This window comes from Bufo gargarizans, chromosome 2, assembly GCF_014858855.1.
Source record: "Bufo gargarizans isolate SCDJY-AF-19 chromosome 2, ASM1485885v1, whole genome shotgun sequence".
NCBI classification, from domain to species: Eukaryota; Metazoa; Chordata; class Amphibia; order Anura; family Bufonidae; genus Bufo; species Bufo gargarizans.
In genome coordinates, this window is record NC_058081.1 from 342394038 (window position 1) to 342409518 (window position 15481).

The following is a 15481-nucleotide window of genomic DNA, read 5'->3' on the forward strand; positions in this document are numbered from 1 at the left end:
GATGGATCAGTTTTCTATTGTGCTAGATTGTGTCAGTGAAAACAGATCCGTCACCATTGACTTACATTGTGTTTGCGGAAGGATCCGTTTGCCTCCGCATCATCAGACGGACAACAAAACGCTGCAGGCAGCGTTTTGGTGTCTGCCTCCAGAGCGGAATGGAGACTGAACGGAGGCAAACTGATGCATTCTGAGCGGATCCTTATCCATTCAGAATGCATTAGGGCAAAACTGATCCATTTTGGACCGCTTGTGAGAGCCCTGAACGGATCACACAAACTGAAACCAAAACACCAGTGTGAAAGTAGCCTTACATCTATGACATAATCCTTACTAACATAGATTTGGTTAGCAAGAATTAGGGAGTGGATAAATGGCAGTATGATTGCAGGATCAGATTACAGAGTCTGATTTTAGTCTGTTACCATGGAAAATGTAGGTTTGCATAGGAGCTGTAGATACAAAATGGTAAAGTATTTTAATCAAAACTTTTGCTAACTTGCTTATTTTTTTTATTTTAGATGCTTTGGAATAAAAACAATGGTCGTCATTAATCCCTATTAAATTAAACAGGTTCTCTCACAAAAACAGCCCTATTTTTTTTTTAAGAAGCCGGGTCTGGCTTCTCTAATCTCTGATAAATAGCTGCTGTTGCCAAGGAATTCACTCCTTCAGTAATGTCTATGTAACAGAGGTTGTTTTGGTGAGATAGCCCCCTTTAAATAATCATTTTATTAGTCACAGTTTAGCGGCTGTAGTGGGTGAGCAAAAATACAAAAGGTGCTGGTCTCCGGAAAAGACATGATTTGTAAGAAGACATGTAGCCTACACTTCCAAGGGCACTACATTCAATCAGTAAGAATGCACTTTTGTTCAGCAGTCACAGGAAGGATTACTGTATCCCATAGTTAGAACCTACATTCATTCCCAAATGCATGTATATCCAGTGCATTCTTGCATTGTTTTTAATTTATAGCAAATATAACAAAACCATTTCATAGCGACCGCAGTACAAATGATGACATCCTCTAAAATTAGGAAGCAGCCATGGTCATGTTGGAAGAAGTGTTGAAAGATGGTCAGACTGAAGCTTCTGACGAGGTAGTTGAAGACTTCAAATCCTGTGCTATAATTTCATCAACCGGGCAATCTGATCCCTTCTCTTGCGTTCTCCTGCCCAGGATTTGCTTTTTGTACGGCATTTCAGAAGTTCTTGCTGATAATCCTGGTGATGCATTGGGCAGTAGCTTTGAGGCTCACACAAAGTCTGCAAACAAGTAAAAAATTTCAATATGAATGAAAGACAATGCTAATTACCAAAACAGCCACCAAATATTTAAAAGGAAATGTGTCAACAAGATTTTTATCTGTCAGTTAAAGGGATCCTGTCATCAACTTTATGCTGAACGTACTGAGGGCAGCATAAAATAGTGACAGAAATGCTGATTTCAGCGGTGTGTCACTCATCAGCTAAAAGTAAGTGGTTGCCGAGAACCTGCATCATAACCATTGCAGCCTGGGCCTGGAAAAGAGTCAAATCTACCTGAGAAGAGTCATGGTTATTCATAATCTCCTTCTCTCCTGCCCACCTGCTGATGACTGAGTCTTCTACCTAGTTTTCTCTCTTTCTGTCTAGGAGAGACCTGCCAATCATCAGCAGGTGGGTGAGAGTGCAGGAGATTATGAATAACCATGACTCTTCTCAGGTAGATTTGACCCCTTTTCAGGGCCTGGGCTGCAATGGTTATGATGCTGGTTCTCGGCAACCACTTACTTTTAGCTGACGAGTGACACCTCTGAAACCAGCATTTCTGTCACTATATTATGCTGCCCTCAGTACGGTCAGCATAAAGTTGAGGACAGGTTTCCTTTAAAACCAGACATCAACACATATCCTTTATTTCTAATCTGTTTTTATTTTCTGATTGCAGATTTTTTTATTCTGTTTCTTGAACATGATTACCTGAGCTGTTCTTAATAGCATTAGAAAGTATTAAGACAATTGCTTTACGGCAGCCCCATGGTCCATAGACACACTGGACAGGAGGGGACCCTATTGACTTACATAGGAGAGTTTTCTAGGCATGCTCTGACCTGTGCATAGGTCATTGTACAAGAAAAGAATAAATAAGCATTAGCAATTAAGTGATATCATTACAGGCAGGATTAGAATGACAGAGCAGATAACTGCAGTAAAGTGATCTGTACAGACTAAAAAGTGCCACTTATTAGGCTCAGCGGCCAGGATTTAGTTTTTTATGTAAATTTAGATAGTGACCTAGAAAATAAAAAAAATCTTTACAAATTTTAAACATAAAGATGTTATTTAAACAATAAGTTATTTTCTGATAACACATTCCCTATTACTATTATACAAACACACACAAAAACAAGGATTGAGAATATTGTTTTTTTTAACATTAATCCATAATGTATATTTATTGGGAAGGTGGAGGGAGACAGCTCTTAGATCAGATTTGGAAAAATAAAGAAATAAAAATAAAGGGGCATTTTTATTTAGACTATGTGGTTAATCCTAGTAATAAAAAAATAAATCACCTTGTATTCTGGGAAAAACTCTTTGTAGCCCCCTTTCAGTAAATACACCTCTGGATAATAAAGATTTGGGTAGTCATTCCTGGCGCGATCTTCTTCTCTCAAGAAACGACACCTTTCATACAAAACAATAAGACATACTGAACTACTTCTATTGACAGCTGTTAATGCACATGGAGGGCGTCAGTACATATAGCCTGTACTGATGCCTGACTGGTACAGATGAAACACAATGGCACACCCTAGCAAGCTGTTCAATTTCCTATGAGAATAAAATAATCGGAGGTTTACGTTTTTTTTATTTTAATAAACTTCAAATATTTCAAGTATCTTCATGTCAAGTGTGAGTCCTGGTAACATCAATTCAAGGAAGTGAATGTTTAAACTGCACATTATTACCCTTTAAAAGGGGAGCAATGGAAGATGAGGAGGTGCTGTATGCTGGAGATTAGAAGAAATATAATAATGGGTATCTTGGAGAAAAGAACAGGGTCCTCCTGCTCAGGATGTAGATATTAAATCCCTTCCATGTACTGTACTGACGATGTGTATTATATGCCAGATACACTGGTAGTACTCTGTGCCACAGGCAGATCTCTAACTTCAACACCACCAAGCACCTGGGGTATTTAATGCATACCGACCCACAGTATGCTAATAGCACATTCTTGGCACATGCTGGGTGCATGGGACCTATGGGTATGTAAGAGCATAATTCGAGGAATACATATACTGCCAATGTGCCAGAAAAAAAAAAAAAAAAATGACAGGGGTGCATTCTACTTAGATTACAACTAAAAAATAAAGTACCAAAATGTATTGAAAAGTTTAGGACTTGTTCACCTACATTTTTGGACCTCTTTCGGATGAGAACTCGCAATGAAACACCAGTATAATGCGCTTTTCTGCCACCGATGGGACCAAAGGACACTTGAGAAAATAATCCAACACGTCTTCTGGTCGATGAAGATTCAAAGCGCCCTGCAGAATATCACAGAATTATAAATTAATATTACACAAGCCACTACAACTGGCAACTACATTTTATATATAATATGTTTTTATGAATTTCCAAAAGTAAATAGCATAACAAAATGCAACTACTGCAAACATTCCAGTCTTCAAGCACTACAATACAAACAAAGTGGCAAAAAAAGAATTAAAGGGGTTGTCAGTGTTACTTTTTTTTGTATGTTGTACTTTCTAACTAGGTAAATGTAAGGGCTTTACTTTATCTGCAGTGGCTCCTTTCTCAGATTTTACTTTAACCCCTTCTGTAGCACACAGTCAGGGCTGGAGACTTTACCGAGTAGCTGCAGGCAGTGAAGAGAAAGGATCTTACAAAAGGATCTTCCCTCCTATTCCTGCAGACACAGAGCGGACAGACTGGAGGAGTTCTGCAAAGCATTGCACAAGAACAGGTAAGGGGAACAGCAGTGTCATTGTACAGCTGGGACTTGTAGTCCTACACATACAACATACTGCTGAGCATCCTAGCAGTCAGACATGTCATTCAGGGAAGCACTTGTACTCAAATACTTTGCAGAGCAGGGATGAGGGGCACAAATATTCATGAGGAAACTCTAGAGATTGTTGTTATTGCAGGTAAACAAAGGACCAGGAGAGAACCAGGGATATGAGAAACTAATATTTTTTGCCCAAAAATTGCTTAGCTAGATATTGCTGACCATCAGATTTACAGTAATATATATATATATATTATTTTTTTTATTTTTTTCCATAACTCGAACAACCCCTTTAAGAACAAAAAAAAATAAAAAATAGATAGCATATGCTTAAGAATAAGAAATAAACTTAAAATTACATAAGTCCATCTACTCTGGAAATAAAAACATTGGCAAAGCATTTCTAATAAACAAAATATGAACCCCTAAAATGTGACAACTATATTTTGAAAATGCTGAACAATCACAGTGTTTCCAACAGATTGGGGTTCCAGTATTAAAGTGATGAACTTTTCTAGCGATAGGTCATCAATATCAAAGCCATGGAAAAACGCCTTCAGGCTATGTTATGGTAGGATTATTTGGCAAGATGATTTTTAAACATAATAAAATCTTGAATATACCTAGAGTGCAATACTTAGTATAAAAGCTAGATGGCAAGAGAGGGGACTTCATGTATCTAGACAAGGAAAGGGTTAATTACTCTTAACGGTAATAGTTTTTTCCCCAATAGCCTCCCCAACAGCACTCACAGGAGGGGGTCCCTGCCCCCAGGACAAGAAACAACGCAGAAGCACATGATTTAAAAAAGGCATCCTCCCCTTATCAGTGAATAAGAGGACACGAAAGTTATGCAAGAACAAAATATGTATTAAAACAAATTACAACATTTCAAAAAGTAAATAAAAAGGGAGGGAAAATTCCAGTGCCACTGTGTAGCCTTTTCCCCAGCGCCTCCACAACGGTACTCACAGGAGGATAAACATAGTAATCAGCTCTAGGGAGGGACCACAGCAGAAAGAATCCTGCAACCAAAAGACAAATCTTGGTTTCTGAGAATATCCAGTTTGTAAGGATTGAAAAAAAAAAAAAGTCATAGGTCTTGCCCAGGTGGCTGCCCTGCAAATCTAGTCTAGTGAGATCGAAGTAGACTCCGCCTAGGAGGATGACACAGCCCAAGTAGAGTGAGCTCTTATTCCGGTAGGAGGATGAAGATTTTTCTGAACATAGGCAAAGGCAATTATATTTATGATCCATCTTGCTATAGATTATTTGCTGGCTGCCTTTCCCTTGTTAGGACCCCTAATATTGGAGGATTTGCTGGCTGCCAAATTTCTCGTAGCCCCCGTCAAAAAACGCTTGATTAGTGGCGAGTCTGCCAGTTTTACATCCAAAAACACTTAAAGCTGAAACCTGCACTTTGAGCGTTGCAGGTCGAAGACCTTTATCTAACCCTGCTTGCAAAAAACTTAAAATTATGCCTGGAGAAAAGTGGTTATTTGAAAAGGACAGGAAAGGGTTCCAGGTTCTTAAATAAAAATTGTAGATTTTATAGACTTTTGAATCAACTTCATCGTGGAAATTACTGCATCTGACAAACCTTATCGTCTTAAGGCGAGGCGTTCAGCCTCCAGGCCGTCAGGTTGAGTTGGTTTATTTTGGGATGAAATACCGAACCCTGGTGGAGACAGTCCAGGGTTCATGGAAAAGTCCAGAATATCCCTGCAGAGGCTGAGCAGAAGGGGGAACCAAGACCTTGGCCAAAATGGAGGAATGAATATCACCTCAGCCCCTTCTTCCTCCACCTTCATTAGAGCTCTTGGAAAAGTATAAAGAGTCTTCAGCCATGGTTGGGATAGTGCATCTACCCATAACAGCTGGTCCCGTCGGGAGAGGGAGCAACATTTTTTTTGGTCTGCCGGTTGTCCTTTGTGGCAAATAGATCTAGATCTAGAACTCCCCATTTTTCGCAGAGCTGCTGAAATATTTGATAATTCAGGGACCACTCTCCTTCCTTCAAAGTCCAACTGCAGAGGAAGTCTATTACATTGTTCACTCCTTTCACATGAACTTCTGTTAAGGAGACACTGCCCCTATGGAACGGCTCCTGGCCCCTCCCTGTCTGTTCAGGTAAGCTACTGCCGTGGTATTGTCCGACAAAACTTGCATATGTTTTGGAGATTAGGTGTGTGTTAAGGGAGACAATTACTTTGTAGATGGCTGAGAGTTCTCTCAGATTGGAGGAAGCTTTAAACATATATCTTTGCCCCATCTGCCCTGAACTACTTTTCCTTCTGAGTGACCACCCCATCCTGAACTGCTGGCGTCTGTGTCTGTTTTTCCTGGCGCCAATACACCCGTCTGCGAGTTTTTCTCTATTCTCCACCACATCAAATATTCTTTTACAGAATTGGGAAGGAGAACACGTTTTTCTATAGAGTAATTGATTCTGTCCCAGGAGGAAGGCTTGAAGGATCCCCATGGGACTCTGAGCCCATCTGACCAACAGGATTGTTGCAGTCAGAAGACCTAGGATGGTCATGATATTCCTTATGGAGGAAGCCCTTTGGCTGCAGAACTGAGATTTTCCGAACTAGACTCTTTTTTTTTTTTTTTTTACCTCTAGAAAAAAACAGAAGACATTCGCAGACGAGAGTCTAGGACAGGCATGGCGAACCTGCGGCTCTCCAGCTGTTGTAAAACTACAGCTCCCACCATGCCCTGCTGTAGGCTTCTAGCTGTAGGCAGTCTGGGCATGCTGGGAGTTTTAGTTTTGCAACAGCTGGAGAGCCTCAGGTTGGCCATCCCTGGTCTAGGAGTACACCCAGCAAGAGCTTCCTCTGATCTGGAGATAGGTCTGATTTTTAAAAAATTTATAATCCACCCCAAGGTGGTAAAGCATTCTTGCACTTGGGAAAAGGTGGGATCATAGAACTTCTTAGGGTGAAGCAAATCAGGAAGTCCTCCAAATATGGCACAAATTAGAATCCCCTTTAGGTGAAGGTATTTTTGGGACCTCTGACATGATCTTTGAAAATACTCTTGGAGCCGAGGAGAGTCTGAATGGGAGGGCTCCGAACTAAAAATGGCGTAACTGATCCCCTATGAAGACACCGATTCTCTGATACTTTCGATGACTCTGGCATATCGGGACATGATAGTATGTGTCTTGAAAGTTCATATTCGCCATGAAAAAAAAGTCCTAAGGGAGTAAGTTTATGGTGGATCTTCTAGTCTCCATCTTCAATTTTTTGTAGAATATAGATCTGTTCAGGGATTTTAGATTTATTATCAAACGGAAGGATCAGTTTGGTTTTTGCACGAGAAATATATGAATAGAAACCTTTGCCATATTGATGTTCTGGGAATGGATGGAGTACTTTTTTGTCTTTAAGAGATGAGATTTCTAATTATAGACATGTTTGTTTTACTTTTTAGGCAGCTTTTTGTTTATGATGAACCGATCTGGGGGAGGGAATAAAAACTCTAGTTTTAAGCCCTCTTTCAAAGTAGTTACTACCCACGGGGAGGCTCCTATTTTTTCCCAGGCAGAGGTGAAGTGTTTATCCTACCCCCCAAATGACTTATGGCATCATTGTGTAGAACGGGAGGAATATTCAGGCTTGAAAAGGAATCCTCTCCCTCTGCCCCTGGATGGCTTTGAAAGGATAGTCTTTGATAAAAATAACGTCTCAAGAGAAAATCCTTTTTTTCTTATCTGAGGCTTTGTCCAGAATGTCATCTAAGGTCGAGCCAAATCTCTCTCCTTCACAGGGGATTGAGCACAGGCGATTTTGAACTTGTGTCACCCGACCATGTACAAAGCCAGATAGCTCTATAGGTCACATTTTATAATGCAGCAGACCTAAGGGAGAATCTGACAGACGCATCTGCTAAGAAATTTGACCCTTGGAGGCTAAGATCTCCTCCCTAGGGGTACCTGCTGCTAAGTGTTCTTCTAAATGATCAGACAGATAACGTTCTGGCCGTGCAGGTAGATGCAATACAGGGATGCAACATAGCAATATTTGTTTCCCAAGCTTATTTCAATAAACTCTCACATTTTCTATCCATAGGATCTCGCAAGAGACCCATATCTTCGAACGGGGGAGAGTTTTTTTTTTTTGAAATGCGGGCAACTGGGGCATCAACTTTTTGTCCCACAGATTAGACTCAAGACTCCACAAAAGGGATATTTCCTTTTAAAGGAATTTGTCACAGCTGTTCTTTTTTCAGGATCTCTCCACTCCTTGGACATCAGGGATTTGATACTGTTACGGATGGGAGAAGACCCTTTTCCTTCTTTCCCCCAACCCCTGGAACATCTGATCATGGACTGAGTGGGTTTCTTTGACCTCCTCTATGTCCATAGTGGCCCTTATGGTCTTTAAAAGACCTTCTGTCTCCTCAGGGAGAAACAATGGTTTACCGGAACTGTCATCTGAGGAAGCAGAGTCTAGGTCAGATACTAGCTCACCTTCATCCAGATCAAACACCATATCAGAAGAAAAGGATCTATGAGACGTGGATAGGGGTGGGGATTGTGGCATAATTCTAGAGTCCACCGCTACATTAACCTCTTCCTTAAATCATAGCTCTCATGGTGTCAAGAAAGGATGGATACTCCTCTGTAACCACTTTTTCAGTGCATTTTGGGCATACAGGTTTTTTTTTTATTTTGAGGAAAAGGTTTTCTCCTCAGCGCATATTTTGCGCCTCAAATGTCCACCGGATGGCTTAGGAGTCATGGCCTCTCTGCCCTAAAAGATTAAATAAAAAACTTATAGGGCCAGGAAAAAAATAAAAGACCATCACCTATTCCAGGGGTGGATATCTGGATAAAACACCACTGCCACCATGTGATAAGGAATGGGATCTGCTTCTCCATAGCAGCCCTAGTAAGACTCACAGTACTGTTCAAGAAGGGACAGTAAAATAAGGCTTACCGGGCTGAGGTAGCTGAATCTCCAGGATTCTTTGCGGAGTCAGAGTCCACCAGAGCAAGCATGATCGCAAGCGGTGAGAGAGACAGAATAGAACTCTCCTCACTCAGTTTTAAATGGTCCTGCATGCTGCTCTATCCGAGGTCCCGTCGGAAGTAGACCTGCCGCTTGAGCGCGAGATTCTCTTGACCAAGGAAAATCTTTCCCAGTGATGTCACTACGTCGGATCCCACCGATACCTGGGAGTATCATGAACCCAGGGAAGCCTGCATGCAGGGCTTACTCCTAGGAACGGGTAAGGGAGGCAATGCGTCCCTGGGGTTCCCGTTCCCTGTTCTAGCCCTCCCACCTTGGGGGGGGGGGAAGGATTCAAGGCTGGGCAATAAAGATATAATTCCTGGTACTCCAGGAGAGTAGGTAAGGGGAGGAGGCCTTTTTAAATTATGCGCTTCTGCGTTGTATCCTGTCCTGGGGGCGGGGATATTCTCCTGCGAGTGCCATTGTAGAGGTGTCAGGGAAACTTCTGTTTAGATTTTCCCGCGCTGTAGTATCCCAATTCTGTCCAGATTTACACTATAAGGGTCCATTTACACGTCCAAAATGCGGAACCGTTCATTTCTATGGGGCAGCATGATGTGCTGCCCGAATACGGAATTGCGGTCCCGCACTTCCAGGTCCGCAATTCCGTTCCCGAAAAAAATAGAACATGTTCTATTCTTGTCCGCAATTGTGGACAAGAATAGGCATTCTATTAGTGCCCGTGATGTGCGGTCCGCAAAATGCGGAACGCACACTGCCGTGTCCATGTTTTATAGATCCGTAAAACGCGTTACGGACGTGTAAATGGAACCTAAGGGAGGTGGGGACCTTCAGGCTGGGGGGGGGGGGGGGGGGAAATGTTATGGTTTAAAAAGGAACCGATCACTTTAATGTAAACAACTTCTGTACACTCCCCTTTCCTGTATGTCATTTCTGTTATATAAGGATGTGTACTGTGAATAAAAGGGAAAAAGGGATACCAGGAGAACTTGGAAGCTTTGACATATAAAATACCAATGTTCTAGTGTTTATGTTCTCATACTTCTACTTCTAATTGATTTGGCACCACAGGAAGATGAAAATCGCTAGAGTGGCGATGACATTCACAAAGTACCGTATTTTTCACCCTATAAGACGCACCTAGGTTTTTGAGGAGCAAAATAAGAAAGAAAGAATTTTTTTTTTTTAACCAAAAGGTGTGCTTTTGAACTAATGGTCTGTGCATGACGCACTGTCATGTTGGGGGGACTGTGGATGGCACTGCTATGGGGTGGGGGGGGGGGGGAATCTGTGGATGGCACTGCTATATATGTGTCATCCACAGATTCCTCTCATAACAGTGTCCTCCAATACACCGGCCCTCTGCTCACCGAAGTATTTCTAGACCGTAATCCTTAACCTGTTAATAAGTTTAACTAAAGCTGCGCTCTCCCTGTTCCCCTTTTTCCCCTGTATCCGTATAGCACTTACTAACAAGCTTCCATAGCAGGCAGAGCGGCTGGCAGCGTTACGTCACCAACGTCACGCGCCTGCTCCGCCTGCTTCATTCGTAAAGTGGGAGGAGCAAGCGCGCAACGTCAGTGAGTGACGTTACTGCTGCCGCCCTCTCTTCCTGCTATGGAAGCTTGTTAGTAAGTGTTGTATGGATACAGGGGAACAGGGGAGAGCACAGCCTTAGTTAAACTTAACAGTTTAAGGATTACCGTCTAGAAATACTTCGGTGAGAGGCGGGGCCCGGTGTAAGTACAGTGACTGCACCGGGCCCCACCACAAGTTCCGGACTCCAGACCCTCCTCTCTCCCCGCTCATACATAGCAGACTGCGATGTAAAATGGAAGCATTCGCCCCATAAGACGCAGGGGCATTTCCCCCCCACTTTTGATCTGGGGCGTGCTCCCAATATACTCGGTCATATTTATTTCTAAACATGACCGAGTATATTGGGGCCAGTATTATGGGGCGAAAAATACAGTAGATGCTTTCCAGTTTCAGTCCATTCTCTATTAAAGTAGCACTCTTACAATTAGTTTTATTCTCTGACCCGTTATAAAAAGGTACATGTAAACTGTAGGGAAGGTAGTTTTCTTAATGGGGCCTGTAGTTGTTAGTTATCCCCTCCCTTCTGATCCTCAGCTGTGTCATATGACTAGCAATCAGACTTTCCAAATAACACAGCATCTTCTATGTGGACAGGAAGCCAGATTTTCTATGTATTTCTATGGGAGTTTAAATGTCAGTATCATAGGAATTAAGGATTAATTAACTGACTTACTATCCTGTGTCAGATGGAGATCAGTGTTGGTCACATGACACAGCTGAGGCCCAGAAGGGAGGTTATAACTCATGTACCTTTCTAAAAGGTCAGAGGATACAATTTTTTTGTGGGAGTACTCCTATAACTTGTGGCAAATCATGGAACCTCATGTTTCAATCACACAAATGGGAACTATAAAAGGTTGGGAAAGTAAGGGAATCTGACAGAGGTTTAATAGGAGTCACAGCACTGCAAAACAGGAGAAACATTTTGAATACTTTTTTTTTGGTGCTCAGTGATAAAATATAACCTGAATCAGATCATATTGCAGAATGTTAAACGAAAGATGTATAACTGGAGTTGCAGCACCTTACCTTGATATGACCTCCTTCGTATTCGTATGGATAGCGGCAATCAATGAAGTAGAACTTCTCCACAAGGCTGTTAAATTCTCCATTAATTAAGGCTGCCACCTAGTGTTAAAACATCATACAATGCACTTGCTTCACTTTCAGCAATAAAAACGGGTCAACTAAATTCTATGGCTAACTACGGTCAGGCTTCATGGTTTTTATTAACTGGCAGAACTGTGAATGCAGCTCTGGACTACAGGTTGTAAATCAGGATAACACAAAGTTACTTTCTATGTAAATTAGGTGAATATACACCTTGCAAGTTATCTTCTGCATAGAACAATCTCTATCCAAACCATATGTATTTCACTATATGAAAACTATATTTACAGTCTCTGCTGTTATGTAGCGAAGATCCTGATGGCGTCCAGTCACAATAGGCAAAGCATAGACCTGAAGGGGGAAGTACAATCAAAGTTAAAATACACAACTCATTTCCAAACAAATGTCTGTAATAGAGGTACATAATTTCATCGTCATGACTATAGGGCAGCTACCTCCGCTAGGTGGCACTACAGACGCAGCTTTCTTCTTCCTGGAAGAGAGCTAATCTGCATATATGTTTTCCCACGAGCATTACCTGGGCTTTAAGGCTCACTAAGCCTCCGGAACTGTACAGAAGTATGAAAAGTGCAAGCACCTTATATTGAAAAGTTTACTGGACCTGGTGGTGTGGAGCAATGCTGAGTAAAAGTTTAGTCCCAGGCAACCTTTAACTCCAAAACGTAAAATTTGCTGTAGTAAACAGAATTTTAGTGTATATTACTGCACCTTTGAAAAGTCTCCAATTAGTTGTCTGTGACTGTAATCCTCATCCAAAGCCTTTGTGATATCCACATCACAGAGGGAAAGGGTCTTCTTCAGAGAGGTGCCCTAAAATATGTCAAGTGTAAAATAATTCACACAAGCAACAATATAAGGCGATGTAGTCAATAGATTAGAAAAAAACATGACCGAGTATATTGGGAGCAGAGATCATTTACTGTACATGTAGGCAGTAGTAGTAGTAGTAGTAAAAGAAGAGGTGTTAAAGGGGTGTTCCACCTTCACAATATTTTCTTCCTATAACCTATATAATATAACCCAACAATATCAGATCACTTTGGGGCTTTAGGTACAGTGTAAACCAACCCTTAATGTAGGAATATTTCTTTCCTTCCACTTCCTAGAAATCCACATAACAAAGATGGTCATCTTAATCAGTACATTTTGGATGCATTGGTCCACCATATTATATGTATTGATAGTGATAATTTTTTTTTTTAAAAACACGGCCGTGTGCATGGGGCCTTAGGGAACTGTAACATGCAAAACATCTGATTGCTATTATCATAGACTCCAATGCACTTGCATTAAGTCTATGATGATTTCACTACTTTCCTATGGAGCCCTATTGCAGGCAAGGGCTCCATAGGAAATACTATGCAGCAGCCTCCTGTCATTCATAAAGACAGGGGCTGCTGCATACACGCTCCGGCTCCTCAGATCATCACACGGGGGAGCTGGAGCTCAAACGAAATTTCACACTTTCGGTTTCAGTGCTCTCAGATGCCGTGGTCAGGACTGACCACGGCATCTGAGGGGTTAAATGTCGACAGTCTGCATTACTGCAGGTTGCGGACATGAGCTGTGGGTGTCTGTTAAAAGAAGCAGACAGCCACCCGTTGCTATGCCGCCCGCAGCGGGCGCCATCTTTAAACACCTGCCCAGCGCCTTGCATGTACGGTGCTGGGCATGAAAGGGTTAAACCCACACTACATAGGAAAGTTGTAGGACCTTTAATTTATAGTGAACAAGTGAAATGGAACATCGCATGGAAACCTATTTAAAGGGGTTATCCAAGATACAACATGATCCCGTGCCGTACGTTTGGCAGGCGATTCCAGTCTGGGAGTAGAACTGGCAGCTCGTGTAGGAGTCTGGTAATTCTGCCCATTCATTATAAGGAGCAAAGAAGAATACATGATGACCTCGGACAAGGGAATATAAACTGAACTGCAGAGCCATTTTCTCTTCTGACACACACTATTGGAACCAACCTCTGACAACCTTCATTGATATTAGTTCTAGTTTAATCAATTTTTATAATAAACTATGTAAAGCTTAAAGTGAATCCCACAGGTTAATACACTGTCACTTGCAGGTCCAATATTCTGTACGGATGTATTATTGATGACAGACAGAGCTATTTTTTCTGATACAGAGCTTCAAATTCCCTGCAAAAAGCCCTAAAGGTAGTGAATTCTAATCTGGCTGTTTGCAACCAACAACGTGGTGGTTTACTGCCTCATGTTTTATCAAAGGAGTTCAAAACTTCTGTCTCCCTGTTTATACAGTGAAGTTAATCTTATGGCTATGCAAAGACTCTGCAACAGGAAAAATTGTTCTGAACTGTATCCATAGAGAATTATATGTCCAACTCAGAGTGAAGGACTTCCTTACCCATCTTCTAGTTTGGTTTTTCTCATCTGCTTCAGGCTGGAAGGGGCTGCTAGTGCTGCGCCTCCTTTTCACCCGAACTGGAGTTTCATTATCTTGGGGTCTCACTGTCCTCTTTAACAAGGGCCGGTCTAGTTTCTCAGGCATAGATGGTGATCTGTAGAGGCGACTTCGGTTCATAGACACCTGCACAATACAGAAATTAGTACCTCTACATCATCTAAGCAAAACAGATACTAATAACATAATAGTAATACAGTCCAGAATGACGACTTCCAAATATGCAACACTGCAGGCGCGTTTTATGAACATGCATTTAAAAACTTAGAGGAACAGGTCAAATTTGTATTTATTTTTTAACACTGTACACTATTTAAATACATTTACTCTAAGTGGTTATGGTTGTGGGGATAGTTCATATGTCAATTATTTAATGTCTTGGGTGATATATATTTTTGATACTATCTTATCCAAGTCATAGGTCGGGGGGGGGGGGGGGGGGTGAGACAGGCAACACCATGGGTATGGCTGTTGCCTCTAGGAGACACTAAGCAAAAAACGTGAGCAAATCCATTAGCTATACCCCTTTCTTCAGGGACTAAACTGAAACAGTAGCAGTTTCTTCAGGGACTTAGCTTGGTGTCCGTAGGAGGAAGACATACCTGCCATGCAGATCTGCTGGATATTTTCTTCTAATTATTTTGGGCTTACAAAAAAGGCCACAAACCGCCATGAGGGGGGAGACCAGCGGGTCACCAAGCCTGCTGCTCGTTCTCTGCCTCTAGAAGGTAAGTAGGAACAGTGGATCGCAAATCTGCCATTGATTGCCTGTTGGTGATCAGGTCACTTTAGCTGCTAAGTCCCTACTTATTCCATTGTAGCTTCCCTCTCCAAGGGGCAGCAAACAGATGAAGGTGACATGGCTGGAAATAGGGTGGGCAGAAACAGATGGAAAAGTAAGTATACTACTAGAATCTCTTCCCCACCTCCCATTAGTGTACAGTTTCTACCCAGAGGAGGTCTCCTTTCCATTGCTCCCCTACTAAGCTCGGCAAAGGGTAAACTAGGGCCCAGCCCTCTGACCCTCAATGGGCCTCCATGTCCTGCCTAACTCCCTTGATCCTTCTCTTCAAGATCATGTTCTTCCCCTAACCTCGGTTCCTCCCTTCTTCCCCAGCTCAAATTTGGCTATCCTCCTATGTGGGGGGGGGGGGGGGAAACACAGAGCGGTCTTCAGAGGCCAGTTCTTAACTTGCTTAGTGACCCCCTCACAAAATTCTGTGCTTACTCAGCAAGCCATTGCAGTTGGTAGGTAGCATGCTGCTAGTCCTATCCCTAAGATCACATTATCGGGGGTCCGACATCTGGGAC

At 42.1% G+C, this 15481-nt stretch overlaps 1 protein-coding gene across 3 annotated transcripts in view; it reads right to left on the bottom strand.

Annotated features, from left to right (window-relative positions):
• Positions 1 to 210: 210 nt before the first annotated feature.
• CDC25C (cell division cycle 25C) overlaps positions 211 to 15481 on the bottom strand; it is a 49763-nt gene continuing 34492 nt past the window's right edge. For all 3 annotated transcript variants that reach the window (XM_044280628.1, XM_044280626.1, XM_044280627.1), the window contains 7 exons: positions 14114 to 14296; positions 12443 to 12544; positions 12002 to 12064; positions 11633 to 11731; positions 3404 to 3537; positions 2560 to 2671; positions 211 to 1267 (listed from right to left, as the gene is read on the bottom strand). In XM_044280628.1, the coding sequence (XP_044136563.1) occupies positions 1127 to 1267; positions 2560 to 2671; positions 3404 to 3537; positions 11633 to 11731; positions 12002 to 12064; positions 12443 to 12544; positions 14114 to 14296 (834 nt within the window). In that variant the 3' untranslated portion in view covers positions 211 to 1126. The remainder of the gene's footprint in view (positions 1268 to 2559; positions 2672 to 3403; positions 3538 to 11632; positions 11732 to 12001; positions 12065 to 12442; positions 12545 to 14113; positions 14297 to 15481) is intronic.